General features: G+C 39.1%; 1 protein-coding gene across 3 annotated transcripts in view; it reads left to right on the top strand.

Moving 5' to 3' along the window:
• Positions 1–14,139, top strand: part of col4a6 (collagen, type IV, alpha 6) — a 117,385-nt gene that overhangs the window by 96,642 nt on the left and 6,604 nt on the right. For 2 of the 3 annotated variants that reach the window (XM_036596571.1, XM_036596572.1), the window contains exons 26-40: positions 344–562; positions 1,143–1,298; positions 2,693–2,701; positions 4,799–4,963; positions 7,594–7,737; positions 7,868–7,990; positions 8,521–8,702; positions 8,991–9,054; positions 9,218–9,292; positions 9,479–9,586; positions 9,703–9,810; positions 10,938–11,009; positions 11,142–11,261; positions 13,256–13,372; positions 13,620–13,781. In XM_036596571.1, coding sequence (XP_036452464.1) covers positions 344–562; positions 1,143–1,298; positions 2,693–2,701; positions 4,799–4,963; positions 7,594–7,737; positions 7,868–7,990; positions 8,521–8,702; positions 8,991–9,054; positions 9,218–9,292; positions 9,479–9,586; positions 9,703–9,810; positions 10,938–11,009; positions 11,142–11,261; positions 13,256–13,372; positions 13,620–13,781 — 1,824 coding nt within the window. The remainder of the gene's footprint in view (positions 1–343; positions 563–1,142; positions 1,299–2,692; positions 2,702–4,798; positions 4,964–7,593; positions 7,738–7,867; positions 7,991–8,520; positions 8,703–8,990; positions 9,055–9,217; positions 9,293–9,478; positions 9,587–9,702; positions 9,811–10,937; positions 11,010–11,141; positions 11,262–13,255; positions 13,373–13,619; positions 13,782–14,139) is intronic. The other variant, XM_036596573.1, reaches the window with a different exon arrangement.

Raw genomic sequence — 14,139 nt, 5'->3', positions numbered from 1 at the left:
GACATATGTTGAATTTGATCAAATGTTCAAACTAATATTTAATGATGCATTTACTTCACTCTGGAATATGAGACAGTGTATTTGACATTGGGTTACTGTGCTAAAATAGCTGCATTTTCATATTAGACATTGAAATTACGTTTCTCTGTAATGCCAATCCAGGTAGATTTAGTCCCAAATTCTACATTTAATAAATGCTTATGCATCAGTATCGACACTGGCAGATATGTACATGAATAATATCAGATATCACCATCAGCCCAAAATCTGTGCATCCCTAACTGTGATGTATGATTTTTAAAAGATGTTTTATTAATTTACCTCCGTACAATGGATATCACAGGCTTCCCTGGACCAAGAGGAGATCCAGGTTTACCAGGCACCACTATCAATGGCTTCCCAGGCATTCCAGGAAAAGCTGGTCGTCCTGGGTTGACAGGAGCAAAAGGAGAACCTGGTGAGACTTTAGGTGCCTCTCCAGGAATCCAAGGATTTCCAGGGCCAGTTGGAGAGCCTGGAGACAAAGGTCAACAAGGCACCCCCGGAATACCAGGCCAACCTGGTAGGTTTATTTGCATCACCTCAAAACTATCCTTACTTAATATCTGAAATGCGTAGGTACTAGCACTCAGTGAGCGCCAGATCCTAAACCAACAGCTTTGGTTTTCTATTGGTTCAATGTTATTTATTGATTTTCCAGTAGCCGTAATGATGCAGCTACAGTTTAAAAAAAGAAAAAACATTGTATAAACTTTGTAAAACTTTGAGAAATATTTATGCTGCTGCCTAGCTCAGGAATAACAGCCATAAGACAACAAAGACTAAAAACACAACCTATTTTTGGGGAATGAAATATCATATTTAGGTAGTTAAGCATTTAAATACATACCCATGATTATGTGATGTAAATTGAATGTTTAGGCTTCTAAGGGCTACATTTATCTTGGTTAACTCAACCAGGGAGTCAGGAAGGCAGGTTGATGCAACTAAAGTAGTTTGTCTCTGCATGTTGCCATTCCAACATGAAAACAAACTCTGACAATTGTTCAACAGGATAAGTACTACCGCCATCACAGAAATGGATAACTGAAAATGTCAATAAATCTTTTGTCAAAAATAAATCTGTAATTTTTTCCTTTTAGGTTTTGATGGGCGCATTGGTGTCCCAGGTGTGAAGGGTGAACGAGGTGCAGCTGGTTTTCCAGGCATAGAAGGACCGCCAGGCCCACCGGGTTATGTCCGTCCAACTGTTCCAGTTCGAGGGCCACCTGGCGATCCTGGATTACCTGGACCACTAGGTAAGAAAGAAAATAAGAGTGTGTTCAATGATTTTTTGTCTTTGATCCCTTACACTTTCTTTTCTGTTAGCCTTTTTGTTTTTGTTGCCACGTTTGTTCTTATCATCCTTTAAAGAGAATTGACTGTTTCAGATCACATGCCGAAATCATTTCAACAGTCTAATCTGTTCTCCTAAGTCATTTTATCTAATGCATCTCTTCTTGTATTTCTTTTGCCATTGCACTTTTGATAAAGACAAGGAAAAAAGACCACAACAATGTCTGTGTTGTTTATCAGAAAATAAGAATGTGCTAGAAAAAGCGTATACAACCCTTAAAACAAAACAAAAATATATGGAAAAAGGGGAAGTTTGGATGAAAAATGCTAATTAGCCAGCAAAGGGACTCTAATACAATAGAGACTATACAGTAAGTGATGTTACAAAACTATGAACATGTTGAGACAGGAGGTGACAGGACAGGGACGCTGTGAAACACGAAACATGGAAAATATGAGGGAAATCTAAAATTTCAGTAAGGTGAACTTTTTTTAACAAATATATTAATACACACATAGATTGCCACTGTCTATAAAAAACATTTTTGTCGTTCTTCGTTTTTCACATAATTTGAGAAAATCAGCTGCCCTTAACATTGAGTGAAAATTTAATGATGTATAGACCAATAGAAATGTGCCAAAATTGCTTGAAATAAAATCTATTTGCATTAACATACATTAAAAGTAAAGCACGTTCACTTAAAGAATGTGCCTTATCCTATAAAGCTGCCATTTTGGTTGTTTTTCTTTGGACAGCGATGATATACAAATAGTTTGTTGGCACAGAAGTGACATCTGATTATAGCTTTTGGGCGCTAGGTAGCACATTTTGTTTCATTTGTGTATTCTCTGGTCTTCCCGTCTCACATTTTGTTTTTAAATAATTAAATAAAATATCTGTTTACTTTGGCAGTATAGAATACTTTGTTTTCATATTAGGCACAAAATATAAGGTTAGATTTCTCTCATATTTTCAGTGTTAGATCACACTGATAAACAGCAAAGATTTTTTTTTCATAAAAAAGGGTGTTATTATTTCTTTCTACTTAGCTAGCTAGATAGATAGAGAGACAGACAGACAGACAGACAGACAGACTTATTGATTTATCATGAATGATGTATGTTCTGGCAAAGTTAAATAATTAAAATCAAATTCTCTAATGCTGTTTTCTTTGTGAGTAAGTTCTCTCCGAGTCTCCACTGGGCCCTTTTACTTACTCACAGACACGTCATTTCATTCCTCTCCTCTCCTCCTCTCCTGTCTTTGTTTGTCATCACCCCCATCATCTTCATCTTCCCATCCCTTCCATTTGTGGTGTCTCGCTCCTCTGTTCTTGGTGCTGGGTCACCTGTCTAGGCTGCCAAGGTGAGAAATATTGTCACCCCCACCTTCCTTCCCTTTAGTATTAAAAGTTTGTCTAACAACACCAACAACTCCTTCCCCTCTCAATATCCCTCATGGCTCCTTTGAAAGTAGAGCAGCTGGACCTTCTAACCAAAGCACTGAGTGAAGGGGAGCATGCTTTAACATGCTGTGGAGAGAGATTCTGTCCACTTTCTATACCATTCCAACAAATCAGATTTGGCTGTTGATATATTTATCTTTTAACTGAAAGCTAAAATTATGTATTAGCATCAAGTTACCACTTGTTATTAAGCGTTCAAGTATGATCTCTCATCCTCAGTGTGGTATAAATCATGTGTATATGTACTGTCCATTGTGTGTTTAAATTAGTATGTATGTGTGCATGTCCGTACAAAGGTATGTGTGGTTTTGCTTAAAAGATGGTCAGTTGCTAGCATTAAAATTCATACTAATGTAAATAAGCAGTACTAATTTAGATTTCATCTATCTGCTATACTGCTATAACCCTAATGTGCTTGTGTGACGTTAACTCATAACTCATCTGTCTCCAAAAGAGCCTCTGCAGAAGCTTCTAGTATCCAGCATCTGTAGACATTATAGAGCGTAATATTGCAGATCTCATTTGGTTGTGCATATTCAGTATTTTGAATGGAATGTTGACTCATAACTCGTCATGATTGAGAATTCCACTAGAAATATTATAGTATGCAACAAGAATGTCAGTTGTGAGGCAAAACAATATAAATATTCCTTATATTAATGTTTGGTGTAAAGTACTGCACGAAGATCAGGGACCACCATTTTATATATTTAATTTCCAGTCACAACATCCATTAAGTCCAAGTTATTTATTTTTCATCATCAGAAAAATTAAAATTACACAGGAGTCTCAAGAGCTAAATATATCATATATGTTTTCAGTATTTAGTATGTCCACCCTTTGCCTTTTATTAGTGCTTCCATTGTTCATGGGAATCCATTAATCTACAGGAATATTTTTCCACACTTCTCAAGTTCAGTTTTAGAAGATGGTTGCATTTTCTGCTTCTCACGATCCAAGTAATCCCAATTACAAATTTAGACTGATCAGTCCATGAAACTTTACTGTCAGATATCCAGTTTTCCACAAATTATCTTCTTTTTTGTCTATTTCCTTTTCTTAGTAACAGCTTCTTGACAGCTGCACGTTCCTTCAGACTCATGGTGTAGAATTGTCTTCATACAATGAATGAATGGACAGAAATATGGTGACAGTTTTGGTGGTCTGCTAGGTCTTGCAGTTGTTAGGAGTCCTGTTTTCTCTGTAATCTTTTAGTAATTTTTTGAAGTTATTGAAAGTCCTGTTTTTCACTTATTTTCCTTTAACTTTCCCCTTTCTTATACATGTGTATTATCTTCCATCTAATCTCCTCTGAAGTATCTCCTTTAGCTATTTTTGAAGCACATAACAAGAAAATGTGAAAGGCAGCTAAGGTGTGTTTAGTTGCTTAAGATTGGAAGGATGAAAGAGTTAAAATGACAGTAGGGTGCATGAAAGTAAAGTGTTGACAAATTATATACAGATAGATTTGACGTTATACTTAGTGTTGGAGATGTTTGTGTAGCTTTCTGCAGTGATTATTATTACTGCTGTTTTTTTCTAAATGCAAAAATAATATTGGTAGACCAGATGTTAAGCATTCTTTTGCATATCTGGATGATCATTGCCTTTTGAAGCTTTGGGAAAAGTGGACTTTTTGTTATGGATAGCTTATATCATTCGATTGAGACTATTTCAAATCAGTTACTGGACAATGCAGTATGATTTAATGTTGTCAGTAGATGGTCCAGATGAATCAGTGCGCCTGTATTACCATTGTACATTTTTGTAAACATTGTAAATCAGATTGCTCCAAACTACTCAACTATAAATTGGGGTAAGTGATTGATTATTACTAGCACAATGCTATCCCTAATGTTAAAGAGCTTTCTATTATATACGTAATATGCTATGTATTGTATGAGCTACAATATATAAAAAGAAAGAGCTATTGATATGAGATTACCGCTGTATACACCACAAGCTGTGTGTTTGACCTAACATTGGTGATCCCCAAGGTTTCCCAGGGCTGAAGGGTGAAAAAGGAGATCCAGGACCGGGCCTTCAAGGAAGGAAAGGTGCTGCTGGACCATCTGGAGTTCCTGGAACCCAAGGAGAAAAGGGGCGTCCTGGAGCACCTGGTCCAGCACGTAATGGAATACCAGGCAGACCGGCACTAAAAGGTATGAAGTTATAATGCTGAATCTCTAAGACATCATTGGTAGTACCCCAGTGTCCTGTAGAATATCCAGCATGGATTTGACAACTGAACTTGCTTCTTACATCTTTCACCAGTCTCTGTCCTAACCTGTTAAACTCTAAGGACCCATCCATGGGTCCAGACTAGGGTGACTATATCAGAACTGTTAATTTGCTGGACAGTATGGCTGCTTTCACAGTATGGGATGCAGAGAGATGTGTGAAGGGACTGTAAATAAGTTTCGTTCATTTATTTACCTTGATGTAATGGTAGACCCTAATTTTGTTATTTACCTGCTGTAAATTATCAGTTTGAAATATTTAATTTCATCAACACTAGGGGTCACTAATTTTATCTGCAGAGGGCTGGTGTGGCTGCAGATTTTCCTTCCAACCAGACAGGAGCACACCTCATATGACTAATCAGTTGTATGAATACTGAGATCAGCGCCAATGTAAAAGGTGGAGGATGAAATGCCTGGAGCTCCAAAGGGACAACAGGCTGGATAACTTTTGATATAAATGCAGGTTTAGGTCATAAGGACACCTTTGAGTGCGCCAGTAGTGCTCTATGCAGGAACGTTTTTTTAGTCCAATCCTAACTCCTCCCGCAGTTAGTAAGTGATAGTTATTTTGTTTTAACTATTAATGAAGGGGCAGTGTTCTTTCATAAACATGTTGTCCTACTCCCATCCACAACAGTCTCGGGAACCACCTGTTCCTGCCCATTATACTGAAAATTAGCACTGTGCCACAGAATATTGTGGTGAGTCCCCCGATGCAAACTTTGGTTCCCCAGTGCAAACAGCATGCATGAAGAGTGCTGCGAGAAAGCATGTATCTCACCAAGACACTTTGCAGATGTTAAAGCTATCAAAATGCTTGATAATAGTTTAATATCTACTTGATCTAGCAGTTTGAAAGGTGCAGCTGCACCAGGGAAAAATCCTAGGATGGGGAAAGTAGCTTGGGAGCGCCCGCCATGCTCCTTTCGTAAAAATGGCACACTCAAAATGGCTACTCAGCGCTGAAAATCTATTATGAACAAGCAGCCTAATGACCGTTCCCAGGTCATCATTCCCAGTAGTCTGGGATACAGTGGAACTTAATTTGCCTCTCTGAAACAAGTCCAAACATTTTGTGACCTTCTTCACTCTCTCTGTTGACAGTCTTAACCTGAACGACATGGTAACAAACTTAACTATGATACGCACTAGCTCGGAATTAGCACACTCTTCTCAGTGTTTAATTTAATATCCAGTTTTTCTAGTGCTCCATAATCATCATGGTATGCTCCATTGCCATGACTTGATGGCCATGTATTTTTTATTCGCATCTCTTTTGCATCAGCATAAGAACAGCGTCAAAGATGCTCCCTGGGACCACTGGTATGTCCAGGATTGCCTGTTTCTTTGTAGCTGAGAGGTTTGTGAGTGAGCCACCATCCAAAAGCCTTCCTTTTCCCTTATCTCAAAGGCATGAGCAGACCTCCTCTGAATGGATGTTTTGCATGTGAAAGGCTGATCCTTCTGTTACCTCTTACAGGAGATCTTGAAATGTGGGGATATCTTGCTGGTTTTGCCCCAGGCAGTCTTTTCCCTTCGTAGTAAGACTTTGTGATCATAGCTATGATAGTTGGCCACTGAAAGTCCAGTTTCATTATTGTGTCCTTAAGCACATCTTGCAGATCAGTGCCCAGGAGCGGAGAGGATGGCCTTGCCTGTGTTGGGGAGTTTTGCCATCTGGGCGGAGGGAAGGAATGAAGAGTCCTCAAATTCATTCTCTTCCTCAGAAAAAAGAAATTCCAAGCCACCGTCGTCATCTTCCCTCTCTTCTGCCTCATCTACTTCGAGCAGAGTGTAGAGGAGCATAGGCATCACACTGATCAACCCAGCTTAGTGCCACAGAAGCAGATGATTCTGCAAGCATGGCAACCTGCTGTGTGCTATATTGCTCTCTGTCTGCTCAGTGTTCCCTACATTGCTGCAGCTGTTTGCTGAATTACACCTCTTAACTGTGCAACATTGAGAAAAAGATGATGTGGTGGCCACTCTGTGGGTTTAATATGTGCACAGAATAGCTGGTTAACTAACCATGCACACTAAAGCTAATATGATTAGCTGATTGGCAGAGTTGTTAATTTGTTTGTTTAGCCCTTTTATAAATGCCCTTTTATAACCGTTCTTTTATACTTGGATTTTGGTGAAAAATGAGGTAACAATTCCTTTCTCCGCAAGAATTCCTCAATGCCTCCTCAACGATAGAGGTCGTCTTCTGGAGTGAAACAAGAACTGGGTTTTGAATAACCACATGATGTTGTGTCATCGCATTATATACCTGGGGCAGAGAGCGCAAGCAGCCCACAGCTGTAATACGTGGGAGGGAGTATCCCATAATGAGACATGAGAACCAATGCTTGAAAGAGAACTTACATATTAGTTTCATAGTAGTTACTGAATAATTTGTAGTAGTTACGGTACGAAGAGCTGTACAAATCATAGCTCAATAAAAGTTGATGGAGTTCATTTTTATGATGGTGAATTTTTTAAAATAGTAATCTGTTGACGCGAGTCCTATTGTCATTTACATGCAATGCACTGTTCAATTTTTTCAGGAGAGAAGGGTTCGCCGGGGCTGGTGGGGTTCTCTGGAATTCCAGGACGTGACGGCGGCGCTGGACTCCCAGGACGTAAAGGTCTGCCAGGAATCCCAGGACAGGATGGTCTATCTGGAGAACGTGGAATGAAGGGATTCAAAGGTACAGAAGAGCCTTAAAACATATTAGCAAAATGTATAACTCTAGCTATTCTTTTTTCGAGACTATACTGTACACAAATAGAGTTGCTCAAAATGGATTTGGTGTATTTGTGTGTGCCTGTGTATTTTAGGGGACCGTGGGGAGCCAGGTGCACGAGGGCTTGACTTTCCATTCGTTCCATCTGATCTCCTGAAGAAAGGGGATCAAGGAGATCCTGGAGCAAATGGCCCACCAGGGTTCCCAGGCCCAAGAGGTACAGGAAAACAGCTACTACACTCCCATGCCATCTCTTAATAGAAAAGATTTTATATGAAATACACAGGTGATAGTGCATTGCAACTGCGTACTGCAACAATCTTTACCACTTGATGACCAAAACATGTTAGTCATAGGTAACAAATTGATCAAACATAAATGGTCCAGACTATCATAGTTTTGTGAGAGGTATAAATAAATCATCTCATTTTGGTCTTCCTGCAGTGTTTTCTTTGAATTTCCCTAAAAAGTATTGTTGTTATTTCAAATGAATCTTTTATCTCCAATACATTAACTGTATAAGAGAGGGGAAAGCATTCTCAACATCTGTTAAACTAACTTAAAAACTGTGAAATGTTTGCTTTACAATTTTTCTGTTGGTTTAATCATTGTGAAATGTTCACACAACATAAAGAGCAGCAGTTGTTTTCAAATACAAAACGTTAAACATGGAGTTGGAAGGTTTTCTTGTAAGCTTTTTGTTAAAATATCTTAGCGGAAACATTAAAAAGCTGTCATTCCTAACAGGTGATAAGGGATTTTCAGGGTTGCCTGGTCGTCAGGGCTTACCAGGTCAGCCCGGAGGTGCCTCCCCAGTCAAGGGTCTCCCTGGCGATGCCGGATTTCCAGGGCGTCCAGGTTCTTCTGGCTTTCCAGGAACTAAAGGTGCATCTGGTGTTCTGGGCTTCCCTGGAATGCCTGGACCCAGGGTAAGTCTATTTAATCTGTGCAACCAATACATTTAAAGGATGGTACTATGGTAATCATTCAATAGCATAAAGTCCAACAGATTCAGACCATTGTTAAGGATCTTCTAAAAAAAGCAGAAGCCACCAAACAACTCAGTACAACTTTTTGTATTTTATATTTGCAGTGCATGTTTGTGAATTAGGCCTAAAAGATCAGTGCTGGTGTTTTTGTGTTGCACTTCCCAGAGAAATTTCCATTGCGGTGATAATATGGTTAATCTAATTTAATCTAATTTATTGTGCTTTCAGGGTGATAATGGAGACACTGGTTTGCCTGGATTGCCTGGTAGTCCAGGGCAGCCTGGTGTCAAAGGTGGGTTGTGACTGGTTGATATTTTGGCAAAGTATGTTTGGCAAAAACAGTCCTAAACAGAGGCATATTTCAGATTAGGCTGTTTTCTGTAGCTTGTTTATTGTCATTTAGCAGATCATAGCGGATCTGACATAATGATCATCTTATATAATTTGTTGTAAAGGTGAGAAAGGTGATGCTACTGGAGCCCCTGGGCCCCCTGGAGCAAAGGGATTGGTGGGAAATCCTGGATTCCCAGGTGAGTTCTGCGCTATACTTTTCTCTCCTGAAGAAATTTTGCTACCTTCTGTAGTCTACTCCTTCCATTTTAGATGAAATTATGAAAGGTAATAAACAATAAACAGTTGTTCATTGTTGATATTCTGTTTCTCTATCTCTCTTGCTCTTTCTTGCATACATTATACTATATTGCTCTCATTCATAGGGGGCCAAGGTGCTGCTGGTGAACTGGGTTCTCGTGGTTTCCCTGGAGTTCCAGGGGTACCTGGGCAGAAGGGTCTACCAGGAGATGCAGGAAGGGCAGGACTCAGTGGTAACCCACAAATTCCATCTTTGACACACAATCTTTTTAAATCAGCTATTATAATATCTGCTGAATCTTCCGATCTGTGCCACACATCATGTATTTTCCCATGTGCTTTCTGCCAGGTTTGCCTGGACTCCCTGGCAGCATGGGTCTTCCTGGTTACTCAGGAGAGAGGGGTCGCACTGGTGAGCCTGGACGCCCAGGAGGTCCTGGCCGAATAGGAGAGAAAGGTCAGTCTGGTCAGAGCGCATTTGTTCTCCCTATTAACATTGCAGTCAGCATGTCTGTTCATTTTACTGCATATAGGTGACGATATGACAGTGTGATATATGATATATATATAAATTGCATCATGGTAAGTTTTTCTTCTGTGATCAATATTTTATTAATAAGTAAGCATATAGATCACAAGAACTAAAATCACAAAGCCCAAGATACGCCCACAGGATTGTTTACACTAGTGGTAATATAGAGTTAATAGAGTTAATAGTTGCTATTAGAGACCAATAGCAGTAATATTAATGATGATAGTAGTGATGGTCAGTTACACTTGCAAAAGTGGGGGAGACATACACATTAAAAAAGAAAAATAAATGAATAAAGGGCCACACAGTTTCCACACTCATATCAGTTAACAAAAGTCATTAAGCTCTCCTTATTTTTAACAGGTTTTTTTTCGGTATTTGACCAGGATACCATGATAAGCTTTTCTAAGTATATTTTGGGTATTGTCAGGACTTAAAGAACAGACCAACTGCATATTTTATTAAAAAAAAAAAAAAAAAACGATTTAGCCAGGTCTCCCATGTGGCTTGGCTGTCTGAGGTTTCACTGTATCGTCAGAAGATGTCGAATTCAAACTCCAGTGATGCAGGAGTCAAGAGAGCATAATGGGCCCTCCTCAGTTGAATATTGGGAAGCTCTTAAACCTCAGAAAAACAAAATATTGTAATATGTATTAGTATTGCAAAAATCATGAGTTATCATGAATTATATTATTCTCTTATTGCCCACCTGTACCAACAAAATGTCAAGAAAAGATTGTAGATGTGGCCAAAAGTCATTACATTTTAAACAGAATAATTTGAAAGATTACGGGACAACAATAATTTTATCTTTTAAATGATATGACGAATTGTGCTAAATAGAACCAGAGCCAGATAGAAAAGGACAGTTTTGATTTCAGGTTGTCTTTAGAAATCTCCCATTTCTATCATCTAGTAATGGAATATCTAAGCATCATATGGTCATTCTAACCCTGAACATTAACTGCTTCTGCTTTTTACATAATTGATGTACATTAATGTTTGTGCACTAAAAGCACTTTTAAAACACCTTACCTAACACCTCTCTATAGGTTTACCTGGCTCTCCTGGTTTAGATGGCCTCAATGGACTTCAGGGACCCAAAGGTCAACAAGGAGTACCTGGTGAGTATCTCTTCAGCTACAAGGACAGTGTAGCACTGGCACATTTCAACTGAATCAACACAGTTGATTTCATCTTTGAACAGTAATAAATTATACTGGGATTCAAAGGGATATTCTTTAACCTGTCTGTAGGGGTGACGGAGGGCAGTCGGCCAGGAGCCCCTGGAATGAATGGTCTGAAAGGGGAAAGAGGCTCATCACGGCCAGGACAGCCAGGATTCCCTGGACCAAAGGGGAACAAAGGAGAGGGCGGTAAGTACAAGAAGGAAATCTTGTTCATTATGTATTTTAGCTAATGATTAATGTGTAAGGAGAATGTTGAGGATAATGTGGTCCATTTAAAGCAATGCTTCAGTTTTCCTCTTGCCCCAACTGTAGTTGACCAACCAAGACACGTTTGGTGTCTGGCTAATGTAGATAACAAGTAATAAAAGCTTATAGTCACCAGTTAAGCACTGTTTAAGCTGCATGCCTAAATCATCATTCACTTCCCTCAGTTGTAAAGTAATCTGTAGACTGATTAATGTGTTAAGTAATGTGATTAGTTTTTCCTGTAACAGAGTAATTTAGTTTCATTTAATTTAATTACAGTTTAAATTTTTGTAGTGACATTACAATCACTGACGCAATAGAAATTGTGTTGCTTGTAGAGATGGACCGATCAGTGTTTTTGGGGGTGATACCAATCGCCTTTTAACGTGAGTGGCCTATAGCCGATACCCTTCAAGGGTGGGGCTGGAGGCCCCATATTAAAAGGTGCAGTAGGTGATTCTGCAAAACAATTGTTGTTTTTGAATTCATCACCAAAACAAATACACCACACCTTTTTGGTGCTTCTTTAGAAGCTGTGCACCCACCCCCCCACATTCATGGACGTGCATTGCCTAAGCGAGCAACACTTTTTTAGATCTTCAAGGCATTAAAACCTTGAAGATCTAAATGTATGCAAAACAGCACAGCAAGCAATGTAGCTAACGTTAGATAGATTGTGGTTTAGCAAAGTATCATAACAATTGGTGCTGCCAAGCTAACTAATTGGGATTAGCTATCTCAAACATTAGCAGAGGACAAAACAATACTGACCTATTGGTTCTGTAGAACAGCAAAAATAAGTTAATGTTAACCTCTCATTTCTTTTCATGCCTTTCAACTCTGAATGAAGCTGAAATCAGCTTCTTTTTCGCCAGCTCCTTGTTTGAATTTTCTTGTTCCTTTAAATGGTGCAGCAATTACATTTTGGTGCCTCAGACTACCATGACCATTGAAATAACTGGAGACTATGCAGCCAGCACAGCTAACAGAACAAAACAGTCCTCCTGTTTTACAGATGGGTTTTTAATTGTACTGAAAAGGCCAGAAGGTATATGGCCACTTTTGCAGTTTTACACCTTATTTTTATTATCTCTGCCAAAGCCATAAGTCATGAAGCTAGTGCAGTATAAGCTAAACTAGGATTACCACTAATTTCAGGAAAAAATGTTTTTCATTAGTAAAATAGATATGACAAGGCCAAAGTTCCCTATTTGCCAGGTTCTTGTTCAAGTTTTCCCGTTCCACCTTCAGTGGTGTAGCAGTTACATTCTGATGCCTGAGGCGAAATACAGCCCATATAACATCACTGATCAGCTCTCAGGATCGGCTAAGTTAGAGAAATAATGACCTATACCGATACTGTTGAGCAGCTGAAATTCTATATCAAACAAAAACAGGAAAACATTTCACTTTCAAAACTACAGTGTTCGGTCTCCTCATTCCCTAAACACTTACGGGGTGTTGTTAGAAGAGGTGATGAAACACAGTGGTAAACATGCCCAGCTTTTTTGGAATGTGTTGTTGGCATCAAATTCAAACTGGGCATATATTTTTCAAAAAACAATAAAATTTCTCAGTTTCAACATTTGATATATTGTCTTTGTAGTATTTTCCTTTAAAAATGGTTTAAATGATTTGCAAATCGTTGCATTCTATTTTTATTTATATTTTGCACAGCGCCCCAACTTTTTTGGAAATGGGGTTGTATATGGTTCTGTATAGAACCTTTTGCTATTTTCAAAAAGGTTTAATCTGAAGAACCATTTCACCATAAGAGATCAAAGTTCTATATAGGACCATAGTCTTCACTAAAGAACCCTTGTAGAACCATCTTTTTTAAGATTATAGCTTTTAGTCTGTCTGTTATATAGACATGATTTCTGACTGTGTACTTTGAGACAGTATGTTGATGTTGTTGTCATGGTCTTTGTTAGGTGCTCCTGGTCAGCCAGGTTCCCCAGGTCCTCCAGGCCCTCGTGGGCCAACAACTTCGTCTAATATCCCAGGTCCAGTCGGAGATCCTGGTCTGCCTGGACTGGATGGTGGACGAGGTACGCCACAACACCACCTCTGCTGTTTTTTTCATGACTCTCCACTTTACCGAAATCATCCACTTGAGCTTTACCACCAGAAGAAACGAAAAGGATTAAATTCAAATTAATACTCACCTTTTCTTGCAAAATGCCAGTCCGTTCCATATTATTTTCTCTATTCACTCAGTCAGCTGAAACATAGATATGAGGAAATCACACTCCCAGATGTTGTTTAAGTTGTAAAATTTGTCTTTCTCTTTTATAGGTCTTACTGGCCCCCCTGGTCCTCCTGGTCCGGCGGGCCCTGGAACAATACAGGGAGACAGAGGAGATTCAGGGATTCCTGGATTCCCTGGACGTCCTGGGAACCGTGGTGATCCTGGATTCCCAGGAGGACGTGGAATACCAGGCAGCCTGGGACTTAAAGGTGCTTTAAAATAGATCTTTTACGTTATTAATCCTCTGAGGTTGACAAACATGCCAGTCCGTCAAATTAACTGTTTCTATTAATACCTTTGTGATAATACAGTGCAGAAATATGGTTTGAACCATGAACCTGTAGAGTCTGCCCTTTCAATTCCATTTTATAGCAAGATTGTACGTGACTCAGGTCCGGAGTTACGAGCCAATGTAGACAAGCTAAAATACATGCTGTCTGCCTCTCGCCTGTAATTTATAAATTCATGTGTCTGTTTATATTTTACGTTAAACTGACTAATAGACACTCACTAGGGACTAGGGAAATCATCATGTCAGAAACCTTTTATTTTTTATACAGTCACCTC

Source organism: Colossoma macropomum, unplaced genomic scaffold, assembly GCF_904425465.1.
Source record: "Colossoma macropomum unplaced genomic scaffold, Colossoma_macropomum, whole genome shotgun sequence".
In the NCBI taxonomy this organism is placed as follows: domain Eukaryota; kingdom Metazoa; phylum Chordata; class Actinopteri; order Characiformes; family Serrasalmidae; genus Colossoma; species Colossoma macropomum.
This window is presented reverse-complemented; position numbering and strand designations above follow the sequence as displayed.